Below are 18,667 nucleotides of genomic sequence, written 5' to 3' on the forward strand. Positions count from 1 at the left end.
GGGACACGCTCTTCCCGGGCAGGCACAGTGGAGGCGCTCCTCACCCCCATGCTGCTCCTCTTTGGGCTGGATGAAGACCAGCTGGTGCAGCTGCTGGAGGCCACCCTCCAAAACCGAGCGGCCACGTTTGTGCACCGGCTGATGGACGTCGCTGCGCAGCTCTGCAGCAGGGAGGCTGAGCGTCGGCTGGGCCTGCAGGACGGCCATGCTGCCGGGGAGCGGGAAGGCGGCCCCGTGGCTGCCCCTGGCCCTGTTGTCTCCCCAGGACGATCTCCCACGCCTGGCCCAGCTTCCCCCAGCAGCTCGGAAGGCGCCAACGTGGAGCTCCTCCCCAGCACCTCAGCAGCTGCCCTTCAGCACGGGCCCGGCAGCCCTCCCTCTGCCCCGATTCCTGCCCCTGGGCTGCAGGCAGAGCCCCAGGAGGAGCCTGACGATGCTGGTCCACGTCCATCTTCTCCCAGCCGGGGCAGAGAAGGCAGCTCTGCCGGGCCACGGCCAGCCCTGAAGAGGAAGGCTGGCGGCCCCGAGGACTCTTCTCCGGGCCCCAAGAGGCCCCCCAGTCGGCAGCACTAGAAGAACTTCCCAGGAGCTGCCGAAACCAGGGCTGGGCCAGCAGCTGGGGCATGAGCTGGCCCTCCAGGGCTCCCGGCCCTCTGGGAGTGATTGTCAGTCAGTAAAAGAAAATAAAGACCTGACAACCGCAGAGCAAGTCTCGGTGTCACTACCAGTGCAGGTGGGGTTGCCATCCCCAGCCACGCTGCTTCTCCCCTTTTTCTGGGGCCTGTGCTCACCCTTTGCTCTCATTCCCCTCAGCAGAGCGGCTTGGGGCTTCTTCCTCTGCTCCTGCACACACGTGCTGCCCTGCTTGGACTCTGCCGATGCTGGAGCTGCGCTCTGCCAGTGCAGCTCTGCCCTGAGCAAGCGCCGTAGGTCTGAGGAACTTTACAGAGACGGCTCAGCAGTATCATCAGTTCCCGTTCACAGCTGGAAGGCTTCAGGTTTCCCAGACAGAACTGGCAGCTCCCAAAACTCCAGCAAGGCTGAAGGAGTATTGTGTGTTCCTCTTGAAGCAGTTCTGCACCCACCATGGAAGCAGGATGTGAAGGTTCTGGAATGTGTCCAGAGGAGGGCAACAAAGCTGGTGGAAGGGCTGGAAGGCTTGTCCTGTGTGGAGCGGTTGAGGGCTCTGGCCTGGTGTAATTTGGAGAGAAGGAGTCTCAGGGGTGATCTCAATGCTTTCTGCACCTTCCTGAGGAGGGGACATGGAGAGGGAGGTGCTGAGCTCTTCTCCCTGCAATCCAGCCGCAGGATGTGTGGGAACGGCCCAAAGCTGCATCAGGGGATGTTCAGACTTTGCATTAGGAAAGTTTCTTTACCATGATGTTGGTCAGAGAGTGGAACTGGCTCCTCAGACTGTGGTCTTCCCTTCCCTTTTCCCTTCCCTTCCCTTCCCTTCCCTTCCCTTCCCTTCCCTTCCCTTCCCTTCCCTTCCCTTCCCTTCCCTTCCCTTCCCTTTTCCCTTCCCTTCCCTTCCCTACCCTTCCCTTCCCTTCCCTTCCCTTCCCTTCCCTTCCCTTCCCTTTTCCCTTCCCTTCCCGCACCTTCCCTTCCCGCACCTTCCCTTCCCTTCCCTTCCCTTTTCCCTTCCCTTCCCTTCCCGCACCTTCCCTTCCCGCACCTTCCCTTCCCTTTCCTTCCCTTTTCCCTTCCCTTCCCTTCCCTTTTCCCTTCCCTTCCCTTCCCTTTTCCCTTCCCTTCCCTTTTCCCTTCCCTTCCCTTCCATTCACTTGAAAAGATTTTTCTGATGGTGAAATTTCCATGGCAATTTCTGTGTTGTGCCTGAATAGTAGCCTGTAGAAGGTCTGTTTCAGTCCTAGTCTGTTCTTGATTATCCCGGATTCAGATAAAATTCAGATAACGAGGTGGTTAGACGATGGCAGAGCGGTGGATGTGGTCTAGCTTGACTTCAGTAAAGCATTTGACACAGTCTCCCACCGCATCCTTGCTGCTAAAGTGAGGAAGTGTAGTTTGGATGCTGGGTTAGGGGGGTGGAGTGTGAACTGGCTAAAGGAAAGAAGCCAGAAAGTTGTGGTCAAGGGACAGAGTCCAGTTGGAGGCCTGTGTCTAGTGCAGTGCCTCAAGGGTCGATACTGGGACCAGCACTACTCAATATATTCATCAATGATTTGGATGAGGGAATAGAGTGCACTATCAGCAGCTTTGCTGATGACACCCAGCTGGAAGGAATGGCTGACCCGCCAGAAGGCTATGCTGCCATCCAGAGACCTGGACAGGCTGGAGAATTGGCTGGGGAAAAATGTAATGAAATAGAAGAAGGGCAAGTGCAGAGTCTTGCAGGAACAACCCCAGGTTCCAGTATAGATTGGGGAATGAGCTGTTGTAGAGCAGTGAAGGGGAAAGGGACCTTGGGGGTCCCGAGGGACAGCAGGATGGCCATGAGCCAGCACTGTGCCCTTGTGGCCAGGAAGACCAGTGGTACCTGGGGTGGGTTAGAAGGGGGTGGTCAGTAGGTCAGAGAGGTTCTCCTGCCCCTCTAGTCTGCCCTGGTCAGATCACATCTGGAATATTGTGTCCAGTTGTGGCTCCTCAGTTCCAGCAGGACAGGGAACTGCTGGAGAGAGTCCAGCGCAGCCACCAAGATGCTGAAGGGAGTGGAGCATCTCCCATGTGAGGAAAGGCTGAGGGAGCTGGGGCTCTGGAGCTGGACAAGAGGAGACTGAGGGGTGACCTCATTAATGTTTACAGATATATAAAGGGTGAGTGTCAGGAGGATGGAGCCAGGCTCTTCTTGGTGACAACCAGTGATAGGACAGGGGGCAATGGGTTCAAACTGGAACACAGGAGGTTCCACCTGAATTTGAGAAGAAACTTCTCCTCAGTGAGGGTGTCAGAGCCTGGCCCAGGCTGCCCAGGGGGGTTGTGGAGTCTCCTTCTCTGCAGACATTCCAACCCGCCTGGACACCTTCCTGTGTAACCTCATCTGGGTGTTCCTGCTCCATGGGGGGATTGCACTGGATGAGCTTTCCAGGTCCCTTCCAATCCCTGACATTCTGTGATTCTGTGATTTTCTACTTCCTTTGTTACTAAGAGGAGATAAAATGCAGACAACCTGTAACGGCAACCCGAGCACTGGCCCAAAGCGCTGGTGCTGGGTGTTAGATCATGATGTGTCAAGATTCTCTCATGTGAGACAATCCTCACAGAGCTCATCTTCATACTTTTGCCAGCCTGTCAGATGTAGCAGCTCCAGCCCGGGAATTGTTCTCTTACCACCCTCATTTCTGTGCACTTACATAAGAAGCAGCAGCGAGAGGTGAGGTTCGTTATTGCTCATGTTTGGATACAGCTGTCGGGATTGAAATCAGGATTCTTCCCTTTGTACTAGGCCACTGTTTTCCCTAACAGGCCTTCTTTCTGTGCTAGGGATAGTTTCTGAATCTGAAGGTTGCATCCAGCTTTTTGAAAGTCTCCAATTTAAAAAATAATAATAATAATAATTTTTTTAAATTATCATAATAATTTTTAAAAATTTGCCAGAAATACCAGTGATGCTACAAGAATCCATATTCAAAGGAGGGGAGGAAAAGACTACAACTTTAAAAACGAGAAGGAAACAAATCTATTATTTCTTCTGGTTTGTTGGAATTCAGTGTTTCTTACAGCTACTAGACTCGTTTTTATTTCTTGTCCTCACAGTGATCCTGTCTTTGATTATTCCTTGTGCATTTGTAAGTAATGCTATACAAACAGTCCAACACTTTAGTTTGAACAACAGCACTATATGCACTGCCTGAAATCCTAGTTTTCTGCAGATGTGAAGTTGCCTAATAGTGGGGTACCGGGCAATTACATCAGATTTTATCCAGAGCAGCTGAAAAGTATAAGAAATAAATGTATTTATTTGTTCAATTCAGTGTTATCATTACACAGAGAGAGCTGCATAATCTATGAAACTTATCCTGTTTCCATTAAAGCAAATAAGACTCCTCCCTTTGACTTTGAATGAGAGTGGACGGGGACCTGATTTTGAAACAGCAAATCAGTTTTGAAAAGATGCTATAAGGGTTTTGATTGAATGAACATATCTATGTTGAAAAGGCTGCTGTGTTCTCATGCAGCAATGAAATTATGCAGAATGTGGACCATGTAAAAAAGCTTATATTTTATTAATGAATCTGTTAGTGCCAATGTAGTTTATTTTTGTAGCAAGCAAGTAATTTTAACTCAAATTTTCTTGTTCCAGGACCAGACCAATCAAATGCCTCTGTTGTTCCAAAATGTGTGTGATAAGGCTTGTTTGACACACAGAAAACATAGCTTACCAGGAATGCAAAAATCCACATGTCGTCTTTTTCAGCTATGGGTGCTTGCTTTTATACATGGCACCAAAACCAGAAACCGCAATGACAATGATTTTTTCTTCAGATGCTGTTTTTCCACTAATGCATCATTAACTCTTTACAAATATATGGCTCATAATTCCCCCCATAATTAGTGTATTTATCCTTTCTAACTCTTGCTGCCACCTGAGTAGAAATGTGGTGATACTGAGCACACCTGGCAGAGAAGAATCATCAGGACGGCAACATGAAAAGTGCCAGCAGATAAAAGATAACTCCTAACTGTGCTCCTCCATTCACGAGATCCTGGGTGAATACCTGTTGTGTGCTGGTTTAGAAAACACTGAGAAAATAACTTTCTTGACTATTTGTTATCTGTGTTTTATTTTTCTTGCGAAGTTTGCTTTGTAAACAGCAGCTGTAAATCCACCTCTCTCGTTCAAGTGCATCCCTGCTGACAGTGCCCCTCTCATCTTTTAATTCTGCTCCAAAAATTCTGCACTGACACACGCTGGGGATTTGCAGTGCTGAGGCTCATGAAGCCAGGAGATATCGTCTCTACTGTCAAAACTGGAACATATGTGGGGCAGAAAACAGCTAGGGAAGGAGGTTTGAGAAGGACACAAGGAGTGAGGGACATGATTAGAGGGAAGCTCCCTTACTCCTGATTTATCAGTCTCATAAATTTATCAGTCTCATAAAAAGTCTCATAAAAAAACCCCTTACAACAGTGGTGCTAATATTGCTTATCTAAAACATGCAAGAAAACGATATGTCAGAATTACACTGACAGCACCATCAGACGCCAACCAGAAGGTTCGACGAGCTTTGTGGGGTGAGCTGGTACCCCAGAGAACGTGAGGTTTAGAGAGCGCTGCCATGTCCGAAGTCACCACGTGCAGCTCTGCAGGGCGGGTAATTTACATCAGTGAATGACGGTAATTTTGACAGTCAGGCCACCACTGACGAGTGTCGGGTTTTCATTGCCTGACAGGCAAGCAAGCCTCAGGCACAACAGGGCTGCTCCCCAGACTCTGAGGAACATCACCTCCTCACCGCTGGCATCCTGAACTCCTGACCCTGTCATCAGCCGACATCTGTCATCGCTGTGTGTAAGCAGGGGGGACTAGGCCAGCAAGTGGTTTGCTACTCCATGTAGAATCTTGTATTTTTTCTCTCCACCTTCTCATTTTACCCTTATCCAGGTTCCCACACATTCACATTCTTGTTTGCTTCCTTTATGAAACTGATCAGGCTTGGCAGTAACTGGCTGCAGGCAGCCTTGCCAAGTCCCCAGAAGCTTGTCTCTTGTGTTTGGTCAGGGTTCAAAGATGCCTTATCTTATTTGTAAATCTGAAGTGCCTCCCAAAAATCAACTGCCTGCTTTGGACTCCACATCTAGTCTGTGTGTCATCTGTGCTAACAAACAGGAGACCCTGGACACCTCTCAAGGTGTTTAAAGAGCACTGCAGTACAGTTTACAAAGACCGCAAACAACTAATTACATCTATTATCTAGAATTTTTTTTAAAAAGGAATTTGTTTGCTAAGTCTGGTTTTGCAGAAGTATTTCTAACATGCTGGGGTTTGTATTATTAGTGAGTTAGTACTTTACTCTATTCTTCCTTGCTAGAAGTCAGGGCCAAATTACAGGCTAACTTGGAGTTCACAAACTTCAACTCTAAGAGAAGACAGGATGAGTGAGAACGCTCAGAGGAAGACTGAGAATTATATCACAAGATCCTTTTTAACTGCTGGGGAGCTTCCACTGCTTTGTTAATAGATATTTTCAATTACAGCACTGGCTGTATCCATTCAGGTAACATTCGCAAGAGACTGATGGGATTTGATAGAAATTAACCTAGAATTACAGGGTATAATGCTCATAATCCGTCTTTTGGAGTGGAGTTGAGCCGGGAAGTTAAGGGTAAGCCTTTGACCAGATGTCTACTGTTCTCCCACAAGATCCTTACAGTAAGCCTCCAGCTTAGACAGAGAAAAGTATCAAGATGCTGCTGTACCAGAGCCATTACTATTTCATCAGTGTAGCAGATAACACACAGCTTATATGGCTCCAAAGGATGAAAAGGAGAGTTTATGAGGACACAGAGGAGACAATGTAATTTGGAAAATAAAAGAAAAACACACACTGAGAAAGGAATGGATGCTATTTTGTCAGGACACAGAGTAGGGGAGATGAAACAAATACAAAACCAGGGAAAAATCTTGCCTTCTGAAAGAATAAGCAAAGAGGTTTGGTTTTTGTTTATTTGTTTGGTTGTTTTTTTGTCGTTCCTTTTCTAAAATTTATTTTGCAATTTTTTGTATCTTTATTAATTTCAAAGTCTCCATTACTGGTTCTTTCCTCAGGACTCGGTAAGCTGGCTGAAAAGATATGCATTTTGGTTTTGTACTACGGGAATAAACTCCCATCTCATGAAATCTACTCACTATGGAACTCCTCTCTCTGTTTCCCAAAGGGTCTTCGAGATGCTTATCAATAAATAACAGTCACTGGCTAAACAGTCTCTTACCTACTTTTCCTTTCATCAGTTGGCGAAAAATCTGCACAAACTACATACGACAGTGCCAGCAAAAGAAAATACCACTTGTTTCACCGAGACAGATGCATACTGCTAAATATAGATTTTACAGAACTGCTGGTTCCTAAGTTCATAGGACTCATTCCCACTGCTTCTCAGTGGCTCTTTCTCATCCCCCATGTCATTGTCTTTCATCTGTGCAAAATAGGCAGGAGAAGCTTTGCATTCATAGTGCCGGTCAAGAGATTTCAGGTGGATCAACATATGAAGAGCATAGGCAAGAACGAGCAGCAGAATCAGTGACATAACCAATCCCATAAGTATTGCTGGAGAGAAAAGGGATGCACAGTCTTTTGCATAGGCAAACTGTCCTTCTTGAATGTTAAAACCTTGAATCTACAAAGAGAACAAAAGGGTTTTTATTAAATAAATATTTGCTGTCTTGGTTACAAACAACTTCCTGAATTTGCTCCTTATGACAATAAAAATTTTTAATTTAATATCTGTTTATTGCAAAATTGTATCTATCAGTGCCAGCTGGAGTTCATGCTCAGGGTTTATCCAGGTCAGTCTTTTGGAAAATGCCAGTTACTCTAATCTCCTTCAGTCTGTTGCCCAAAGGATTTGCAGTTGTGTTTTAAACAGAATCTTCTATGATCACCCTTGATAGCCCAGTCATATTTAATTCTAAGTGTGGAACCCTCCATGTTAACAGTGCATTTCCATTATCATTTGTTGAGAATCTCCAGAGTCTCCGTTTTAAGCTGTGTAAACTTCAACACAACAAACAAGGAAATATTCTCAGTTGCCTACCCTAACATTATAATTTTCTCAGCAGATCCAAGTGTGTGGCATATGGCAGCAAATTAGCTAAACTACATGAAGTTGCACTCAACTACAGCCAATACGAGTAAGTCTTACGTGTGGCTTCAGTTCTAACACAAAGTTTACCACATGGTTATTCACAGGATTTACTGTCTGCTCCACTAAATTGGTCCACAAGCATTCAACACACAGTGAGAAAAGGGGATCAGCTTTCGCCCCTCAATCCCCTTTTTCAGCCATCCATGCCCTATAACTTGGGTGCTTAAAAGCAAGGCATTCTAGCGCAGATTTCTTAGGCTCCCTTATTGCCAGATAGAGAAAAACAGGCACTTTCAGAAGATGATTAATCTCATCCTAAAATAAGGATTTAAGATGCGTCAGAGGAATTATCCACTGGCTTTAGAGGCAGGCTGGGGTGACTATAATCAGGGCACAAGGTTAAAATTACCAGGCATCAAAAGTTAAAGGAGATGAATCCCAGACTTGGTGATCGATGCTGTTATTGGTGTTGGGTTCAAGAGCCCAACTCAGAGAGGTGTAACACTTAAAGTTTAATTTACTCCCAAGACTAAAGGGAAACCCAAGCAAGATACTACAGAAAATCTATATAGCCTTTTGTTTCCTTCAACAGGAAGGTACCTATAATAATATAAGTTTTCATTTCTATTTCAGGTTCCATGGAAATCCTGTCAACTGTCCAGGGAAGGTCATTATATTTTCCCATCAGTCTACCTACAAGATCCATTCTACTTAATTCCATGACATTACCTGGAAATCAGTAAAAGTGACTTCCCAAAGCTTTGAAAGATCATTTGCAGAGCTGGGTATGAGGAGCGCATCATATCTCTGCAAGCTGCTCACGTGTTCACAGTGGTAGGAGTAACTTGCTGGTGCATATATTTTGGTCGCATTAAACGTCGCTTGTATGGAGTGGTTGTAAAGAAGTTGCAGCCTGTGTAAACTGAACCAGTTCTGAACAGACATCTGGTAATAGCTTGTTGTTAGTAAGAATCTGAAAATGTTACACAGGAAAAGAGATTAATAATAAAGGAAGTCTAAGAGCTGGAACTATTTAATTTACATGTTGAACAATATTAGAAATCCATGTGTATCAGTGTGAGCTTTAGCTCCTTCTCTTGAGTCTGGAAAATGATTTGCTTCTTCACTGTTGCAGCTGAAGGAATTTGCTGCTCTCCCACACAGTGAGGGAGGTAAGGGATCCCTGAACGACTGTGAAAAATCTATATGCAACACTGGTATCTTACTTTCACCCAAGATATAAAGTCATTTATCATTAAATGCTGTTTCCTTTGATGACAAAGAAGCAAACATGAAGTAGGTCACAGTCTGATGTCTGAGCAGACCATGTTAACAGTTCTTGCAGGAAAATTCCCAGACAAAACTGTAGCTAATTATCAATGTTTCGAAAAATCTCAGACATGGGGAGATTCTATGTGAAAGAGAACCTGAACTTTTCTCGGCAATAGAAAAGTCAACACAGAAGAAGAAATGATTTAATAATACAAGGCAGGTAAATGACAGTCTTATTAAACGCAGGTGTCTTGATTATACAATCAACAATTCCATCTCATTGTTTTTGCTCACACAAATTCTCCCAAAACAAACTTCCAAAGCAACTGCAAAACAATTTATTTTAACATGTGATTATCTAATATTTTCATATAAACTTACCTAATAACAAGTCCCTTGAGATTGCCAATGTCACCAAACTTCAGAGAAAGCCTAGGTCAAAAAGCAAGTAACATCAGGCTTGACAAAAACTTAGCAATCTTAACAGAAAAAAGCAGCACAGAAAGTTAAGCATAGTTATACATGGAGGCTTTTGCTCAGTATACCTCTTAATCAGTGAGAAAAATAAATAAAAGGATTAAATCTTCCTCCAGTGAAATCCAGTAGTTCAGCTCTAGTTTGAAGGAGGCCTGGACTACCCAGAAAGAAGAGAACTGCATGCTCAACTTTCCACACAATTCAGTTCCACTGCTTCCAACATCAGATGACAATTGGGTTCATTTGATCTGTGTTCTCCTCCTCAAGCCATGTTTTCTTAGTCATGACTCACCTCAGCATGTCATTAGACAGTGTAAATAGCCACACTCTTCTCATCCTTTTAGATACCAGAGCATAACAAACGCAGAAGTCATTTGAGTCACACGTCTGCATCACTGGCGCAATATAAATGTGTCGACTGTGAGGCAGCTCCACAAAGCTCATCTCTGGTGAGAAACTGATGCATACTTTACCGTTCTCCTACATCTCTGGAATTAACGCATGGTAGCACTGCATGATTAAGCAGTATACATTTTTTGGCTTAAGGAAAACATTTTTCCTCTTAAAACCTGCATAATAGATTCTCACTATTGACATAAGATTTTCAGACTAAGCTAGAAACAAAGCACAGTGAAACCATACAGCATCTCAAAGATTTATGAACCTAAAGCTGAAGATAATTTAAAAAAAAAAAAAACCACAAAACAACAGCTATACCTATGATTTCATATGATATCTAGACTTCTTGGCCTTGATTAATATTGGTCCAACAAAGCAGGACACTGAATCTATCCCTCGCTTGATTACTAAGGGAAATCATAGACAGCTGAGGATCAGACACAGAGGAATACAGCACTAAATTCAATGACCTGATCCAGAAGTTAGTGCACTAAAAAACCACCACAGATTGGACTATTATATTCATATAGCAAATACATCTATGTTCAGTGCCAAATATTTTTTCCTGATTCCATCTACTTCGCATTGATCAGACAGTACAAACCATCTTGAAAGCTGACCTAAAGCCACAACACAGTGTTGTCTCAACAAAGAAGGCTGGAGAAGGGAGAAGTTTAAAGACTTTTCAAGGGTGAGAAAAACCGGGCAACGCATCCAGTGAGCACTCAGCCTTCAACTGGCATAATTTAGGTCTGAGATTAGCTGAGAAGCCCGAGATTACAGAGCAAGATTCAAGGCAGTTTTTCCCTTTCTCCTCTGCTACAGTAAAATGCAGCTTGACTGAAAATCTAACCCAAGACTTGTATTTGGCAATTACACTGACTTGAATCCTGACTCATGAGCCCACGTTATCCATTTTCCTATCTGTAAAGCATGATTTCTACCTATAGGGACTTTGATCAGTACTTAAATTCTGTCAGTGGCAATGGATGAATGGATAATTGAAACATACAGTTTCTAATAACGTGACACATGTGATCTAGCTGAGATGCCACAGATCTGGTCACGATGTTTGACAAATCTCTCCTAGCAAGAACTCAGAATAAGATGGGTTTTCTTGGTTATGATTCTAGAGCACATTCAAAGGACAAGAGTCAGTGGGACTCGTATTTCTCGGTGTAGCCCAAATAAACGGAACATGCAAGAAAGCAAAACCATAGGGAAGGGATAGGATTTTCCTCTCTCTCTCTGCACAGAAAAAAGGAGAAAAAGCTCAGTAGTCACAGTAGGTTTTGTGACCCCAGCAAAAAATGCCAGCCTCAGCTTCACACTAAACATCAATGTCCTGCCTGCCTTTAGCAGCTGTGTCCCTAGTTCAGGGCTACTCAGAAAACTACAGGAGAAATAAAGAGAAAGATCAGAAGACATGGCAGATCAGATGGCTCTGGATCCACACATTTCGAGATCAAACCTCAGACACGGTGAAACGCTGATAAAAGGCATGTCAAGGGTATGCTGTAAAGTTCTTCTGCTTCCTGACTCTTCCTGCTGCTTTTTTAATGAATAATGCATTCTGTGAATCCCCAAATATCTTCTAACTCAATGCATCAAGCAGAACATACAGCTCTGTGGTGGCTGACCCCATCCAGCAGCTATGTCCGCACCACCACCCTACAGCAGGACAGGGGAGAGAACTGGAGAAGTAAAACAGAGAGAGAAATCTTGGGTCAAGATAAGGTTTAATAAGTGAAGGAAAGAGGGGGAAAAAAATCACTGGAGTTTCACAAGGGCGATCACTGACCATGTCCCACAAGCAGACCGATGCCCAGCAAATCTCTGAGCAATGGCCACCCTGAAGACACAACTCCTGCCCACTTGTTTCCTCCACCCCACTTCTTGCCACTGAGCACGATGTTATAGAATCATAGAATCATTTTGGTTAAAACAGACCCTCAAGATCGAGTCCAGCTGTTGGCCTAACACTGGCCCTAAACCATGTCCCTAAGAACCTCATCTGTGGCATGGAATATAACTTTGGCCAGCTCGGGTCAGCTGTCCAAGCACTGTCCACTCCCAGCCTCAGCCTATCCACCAGGGGTAGAGCAACAAACAGAGCAAACCTGGACGCTGTGCAGCACTGCTCAGTGAGAGACAAAACACCAGCGTGTCATCAACACTGTTTTAGCCACAGAGAGAATTATCTCTCTCCCAGACAGAGCCAGGACAAGTCCTAACCTCTTAGAACTCAGTATTTACAGAATGAACCATCCACTACTGTAACCAGTAAAATCAGGTTATTTGCTCATTAGTAATTTTACTAAAAGGTTCTTTACCCCTTTATGGTTTTGATTTTGTCTTTTCCTCGACCTTTTCTTTCTTACATCCCCAAACATTTTTTTTTTCCAAAACTTTATTTTGTTTTCTCTTTTGCTGTTTAAAGCAGACACTAGGGGAGAACTATTAAATAAATTAAGTGTAATGTCTGTAAATGTGGACTACCTGAAACAGTGTAAAACAAATTATCAGAGCCAGCAATGAGCAGGAGAACAACCCAGATCAAGCAGGAACTTGCCACAACTTTAATACAAAACCAGTGTACAATGTTGCAGTTAATAGTTATTTTCGAGTGGGTAGGATTACGAGATGAAGATGGCTTTTTGTGCTCTAAAATTCAAATTGACAGAAAGCCTACAAAAAGTTTTTTCATTTCAGAAACGTTTTTAGAAGAGGGGAATGTCTCCAAGACAGTATTGCGCCTTTCCAAAAATGTTTGGTGGCCATGTGTAGAGAAACCTACTAAAGTACTGTCAGCAACAGCTAATCTGTTTGACCACGCTAGAAATTCAGCCTTTGGTCAGGGCCAGAGTGCAGCTTTTCTGACCACAGTGCCAGTATAGAACAACTCTTGTTGGACACAAGACCCTTAAGATCATTGAGTCCAACCCCAGCTTGCAGCTGAGGGCACCTGTATTCCTCACTTCTCTCACACAGCGTAAGGATGGAATGAGTTATAAATCCTATTTGGCAACTGGACCACAGATGCAGAGAATCTAGTGAAGGCAATAATAAAAATCCTTATAATGTAAGGTATATGCGCCTTGTAACTCATTCCTGAAATCCTGATGAGGCTTTTGGAGCCTTTATGTGTTACAAGCTCCCATTCATACAATATCAGACAAATGTCACGAACCAAATATAAAAATGTCAAACAAAATTACTAGTTTGTAACCTGTGAGAGATAGGCAGACAGAGCAGACCACTCAAATCTAACCATCTCTAGTAGAGTTTGCAGTCCACCACTGCACTGTCTTCCTGATTTTTCAAGCCTTATAAACAACCATAAAACTACACTTTGTGTTTTAAAACCCCCACTTCTGCATGAGTATATTTTCTATTAGCTTACAATCATTACTAATAAGACCAAGACTATCTACGAAATGCAGACCAGAAGAAGGAATGTTTGTTATTTTTTATTTTAAAAATAATATTATTCTATTCTCTACCTCTGCCTCCCAAAACATAGCACTGGATTAGTTCACATGCTGATGAAAGATAACTCAGACTGCCTTATATTTAACAACTATGGCACCATGAGCAGAAAACCTGGCTTCTTTTTCAACTATGCTTTTATTTTTCTTGCAACCTCACTAAAATTCCTGTACACCTTCGGTTACTCTTCATGGATGTATAATCAGAAAGCGCTAACACTTTCTGTGGAAACATTTTTAGATGCACGGGTGAAATGTTTTATAGGAGCTAAATAAAACTTCTGGTTTTGGTCATGTTATTTTTATGATTGTGTGTCATTACAGATTTCAACTCCGTTTACAGGGTAGACTCAATGCTCGTGCCATGTTACATATCCAACTCCTAATTCTCAGACTGTTGCCTACCAGAGTGGAATCAACAACCCAGTGTTAGACATGAAGCCAGACAGCATGCATGGAGGAAGTGGTCAGGTACACAACAAAGGAAATACAAAACTACATGCCATGAGACCAGAGGATTTCAGATCCAGTCAGATTAACATATAGCTTTCACTCAGGTTTAGCAGGAATAAACCATCGTGCTGTTCATGCTGAAGAAATTGATGGTAGACTGGGTGTTCAGAGACTCTTTGGGTCACATGCAAACCTGTAGTCAAATCACTCTTCGGCTTCAGAAACTCATGGATCATATCCTGGGACTTTGGGCTACATAACTGCTTCTAAATACACATCTGCATCTTGAACCAATGGCTTACATTAGTGCTGACAGATGTCCTACGAAGGGATAAGTAGTCATGCATGGCCACCCCCTAAGCCCCCATATTCAGCATAGGATCCACTATGCAGTCTCCCAAGCAGCTGTGTAAAACATCTGGAGACTAAAGAGATCAACACCTTCAGCCTCACAGGCACTAGCAGCAAATCTGTCTGGCCACAAGGACTGACCACACTACTGCAAGAGATGCAGACAGCTATAAGTACATTTACGTGTCCCATGGAAGACTAGTCTGAAGGTACATAAACCACGCTGCCCTTCTGCCTGCAACGTCAGATCATTATAGGAAAGAGCATGCCCCTGTGGCACTACACCACGTAATACAAGGTTTGTTTTCCTTCATTATATATTTACTATACTTGTTATCTGGTATTAGGTAGAATGCCACCTTACATTGCATTATCTTCACTGCAGTTTGAATCTCCAACATCCACTGTTGCATGGACACCAAATGTCTTCTCTGTCAAATCCAGCTGCGTGTGGTTTTCAAACTTAATCATGATCCTCTTGGCCCAGAAGAGAATGCAGGGGATGCCATTTACCGTGACATTGAGAGGGCTGGAGTGGCTGTGGGTGAATGGCCTCCAGGGCGCTCTTTCCCACTGTTCTTTCCTGCTCACGTTGTAGCTGACAACCTGATTGACCACATAAAATATCAGTATCAGAAGACGCATATTTCAGGAGTTACTCTCCATCCTACCAGAATAAATGACGCCAGCACTTGGAGAGCATCTGTGGAGCCAGCGCTCAGCCACAGCAGCACTGAACACAGAAAGCAAAGAATCCTCCCACCACGGGAATGGCATCATACAGACCTCTAGCTCCAGCACAACTGGCCAGAGAGCAAACATAAGTGATATTTATTCTACCGGGGAAGTACCACTGGTGAAAAGCACATTCTTAGCATGCTCCCATCTCACTGTAGAGCTGCCCAACATAAAAAATTGAAGTAAAGATAGAATTACAAGGTGCTCACCCCAGCAGAAGACTCTGTAGGACACCAGTAAGAATTACTTCAACACAGTACAGAGGACTCAGTGGAGTCCAGAGACACAGCTTACCGAGCTGAACGTACGCTAGGCAGCTGTCCAGGTGAAAGAAATATCCAACTCTACATCTACCTAGAGACAGTCTGGCTCCTGATGGCTTTAAAATCAGGAAAATGTCTGCTGCAGAACAGGATGGCTCAAGTACGGATCCTTGCCTTTTCAAAATTAGTCATTTGCAAGGTTAAAATCTGGGGACTGCAGCTTCCATGCCACATATAGACGTTAGAAAAAAGCTATCTCTTCTAAGCTAAACTTCATCATAGCAAAAGAAGGACAATTTGGCATCAGGCAACATAATTTGAGACAGTGAGTCAGGGCTCAGAAAGGACTTCAAAATTTTACTGTCGTTTTCCTATTTCAAGCTAAAATTTCCAGATGCCAACTCTTTTCCATCTCCACACATGTCCTATCTGACTACGACAACTCATACAATGTCTGCCTGGCTGTTTTGCACGTCATATGATTAAGCAAGTTCAAATCATGTACAAACAACAGACACATTCTGAGTCCAAGTCATAAACAGCATCTTATCAGGCTCCAGAAGGCACGCGGTTAAGCTCCAGAGCTTTGTCTTGGCTTAAAGAGATATTTTTTTTCTGTTCAGATTAGCAAATCATGTCTCCCGGCTCAGACCCTGAAAGACCCCTTTTGATACTTGACCTTACATATGGCACAAGACTGCTTTAGGATTAAAATTACTAAGTACCCACAGCAACAAGCCAAAAGCAAGGTATGATCATGGTCAGAAAACGTGATGCAACAGCCGGCAAGAAATATTGACTATAATAACTGTATCAATTATAAGACTCTCTTCTCAGAAGTACAGATGAGAGAGATTAAATCAACAGATTATTTACATTAGATTGAATCATTTGCAGGGTTTTCGATAAGGAAGCCTTTTATGCTCAGTTTTTGAGAAGACCTACAGGCTGGACTCAGGAAAAATTCCAACTAAATTTAAACAATCAGCAGTTTTGCTTCAGCTGTTCTTTTAGTACCAAGTGATACAAGGAAAATACTGGCTGCAGCAGTTAAATGGCACTGTACAGAATGCAGATGATAGGATTTGGTGCACAAACCCACTGCCAGTCAGCACCAGCAATGGCAACTGAAGTCTCATCTCACTTCTCAGAGAAGCAGAAGGTACCTTGTACAGCAGGTAATGAATCAGTAACACATCACAATGATTTAGATGGTTTTGTTGGCTGTTTCTTGTAAGCACGCTGCTTACATTTAATCCAAGAATGCAAGCTAAAATATCTCAGTGTGCCATGAAAAAGCTACACAGATAACAGTTCCTTCAAAGATTACCTGCGTAATTGCTACTTGATTTACATTAAATTTTGGCTTCACACCACCATCATAACGTCGATCTGCAGAAGAAAGTGTCTTATTAGCCTACAAAGAAACATCCAGTCATTCATAAAAGCATACTCTTGTATGTTCTTATGCAAACAATAATTATTTCTGCATGAAACTCAGAATACCTGAGTTTGTTTTGGAAAATATTTGTCTTGTTGCAAATACTGCTTTCAATACATCCATTCTCTAGTTTACCTTACTTGCACAACAAGGTTCCTCTTCTTTCCATCGAACATCTTAGCACCCTTACTGGAAAAAACTGCAGTCCCCCAAAATGAAAGGATTCAGCCTATACTTGTATTTATTCATCCCAAACACACTTAACAAAAGCTTCTTCTTTCTTCAAATAGCAGACTCTATTTTCAAAGGTGGTTTGTCGAATTGCACGGCAAAAACATGTAACTGTGGGTGGGAATTTCTTTCCCTGCCCTGGCCAGAGATGGGAAGCTGTGACAAATAACCCGACAGTCTGGCTGCTTGCCAGGAGAGTGAAGTTTCACAGATAACAGATCATTTCATGGACACTCTCACAGCTCCATCCTTCAAACATTCAACTCTGTTTTCACTTGGTTAAAAAAAAAAAAGAGTGAATACTTCCTCCTTCCACATTCTTGCTATATCTCAAGAATCAGTACATTATTATTTTAACCTGGCAAATCCTTTAAAGGGTCTTTTTTTAACGAGGGATAAGCTTGAACAACACACTTGCAAGAAGAGTCATGAGTGCCAACAGAAGCAACACCTGGTGGGAATGAAGATCTTTTACAGCCATACTAACAGCGCCAACATCCAGCCATTCAACCCATTCAACTACCCAGCCTTACCATTTCTTTGCAGAGAATCTTGATCTGGGAACACGCTTGAACTAGAAGAGAGGAGAAAAACATTTACTGTACAGCATCTGGATTCAAAGTCTCCAGCAAGATCACTGGGGAGAGCTCCTGTTCCTTCTTCATCCAATAAAACTTCAAAATACAGGGTGTTTCAAAAAGATAGATGCAATTTAAAAGCAGTTGTGATTTCAGACTGGGTCCACCTTTTTGAAACACCCTGTAGAACCCAGATCCTTGGCTGGTTAACGTCACAGGAACAGGGCAAATTAACCCCAAAGCCACTGCACCCAGGCTAAAATGCCTCATTTTCAGAGATCCCTTAGGTGCATCAGACCCAACAGGCATTCCCATGTCCTTACCAAGGCTTCATTACCCACCTTGTCCCTTTCCCTGGGACATCAGTTCTGGGTTGGAGGCTGAGCCAGTTCCAGCCCACAAGCAGGAGAACACAAGGACAGTGCTGCACCATCCTCAGCCCCGGTGAGGATCAGAAGTAGTACGTGGAATATCTCCAGGACAGAGCAAATGCTCTGGACTAGTATGTCTTAAACCCAGATGTACAGCCGCCTAAAGACAGGTCCTGAATGGTTCCAGGCAATCCCAAACCCCATGGAAGCTGGCTGCAAGGTAGGGAGCAAGTGAAGTACATCTCGAGTAACAACTACCAGGCTTGTGACATTTCCAGCCTTTGATTTTCTTCCTTGGTGTAATTTAGCCATAAGTCTTCAGCTGGTGTCAGTGTGATCTATATTCCTGAACTAGGGAACGAAGCTCAGTAAATTCACATACACCACCAAAAGACCAACAAGATCAAGCGCTCCTGCACCCACAGCTGAGCATCGTCCCACAGAGACCCTACACATGCTGCCATCCACCTTCTTCTCTTGCCTTGTTTTTAGTGACTTCCCAACCCACCACAAAAGCGGAATACTTGAAAAGATACACCCAAACACCAGCATACGAGGACTAAGAATAAAAGCAGGTTTCAGTATTTATGTGTAAATTGTACTGCAAGGTATTTGAATTGCGGGGGCAGGCCTTGGCCTTGCTGGGGAGCCCAGAAACAGCTGCAAGAACCCACTCCCCGATGGACTCCCTGAGTAGGGGAATCTGTGTTACCCACTACCATGTACTGCAGGAGTGATCCCAACCTAATTTCTGTCACAGCATCCTTAATGGCAGATAAATATGAGTCTGAACAATGTAAGAGCAACAAAGGAGAAAGGTGGGATGGCTTAGAGCCTG

At 43.7% G+C, this 18,667-nt stretch overlaps 1 protein-coding gene across 1 annotated transcript; it reads right to left on the reverse strand.

Moving 5' to 3' along the window:
* Positions 1–6,996: 6,996 nt before the first annotated feature.
* On the reverse strand, positions 6,997–16,825 carry LOC308051630 (V-type proton ATPase subunit S1-like protein; the record flags this gene model as incomplete). The annotated part of the gene is made up of 6 exons (XM_080362189.1): positions 6,997–7,299; positions 8,497–8,740; positions 9,421–9,471; positions 14,572–14,813; positions 16,539–16,625; positions 16,790–16,825. 6 exons carry the CDS (start codon positions 16,823–16,825, stop codon positions 6,997–6,999), a joined length of 963 nt encoding a protein of 320 aa, XP_080218315.1.
* Positions 16,826–18,667: the final 1,842 nt, after the last annotated feature.

The sequence above is a fragment of the Nesoenas mayeri genome (assembly GCF_963082525.1).
Source record: "Nesoenas mayeri genome assembly, chromosome: Z".
Lineage (NCBI taxonomy): Eukaryota > Metazoa > Chordata > Aves > Columbiformes > Columbidae > Nesoenas > Nesoenas mayeri.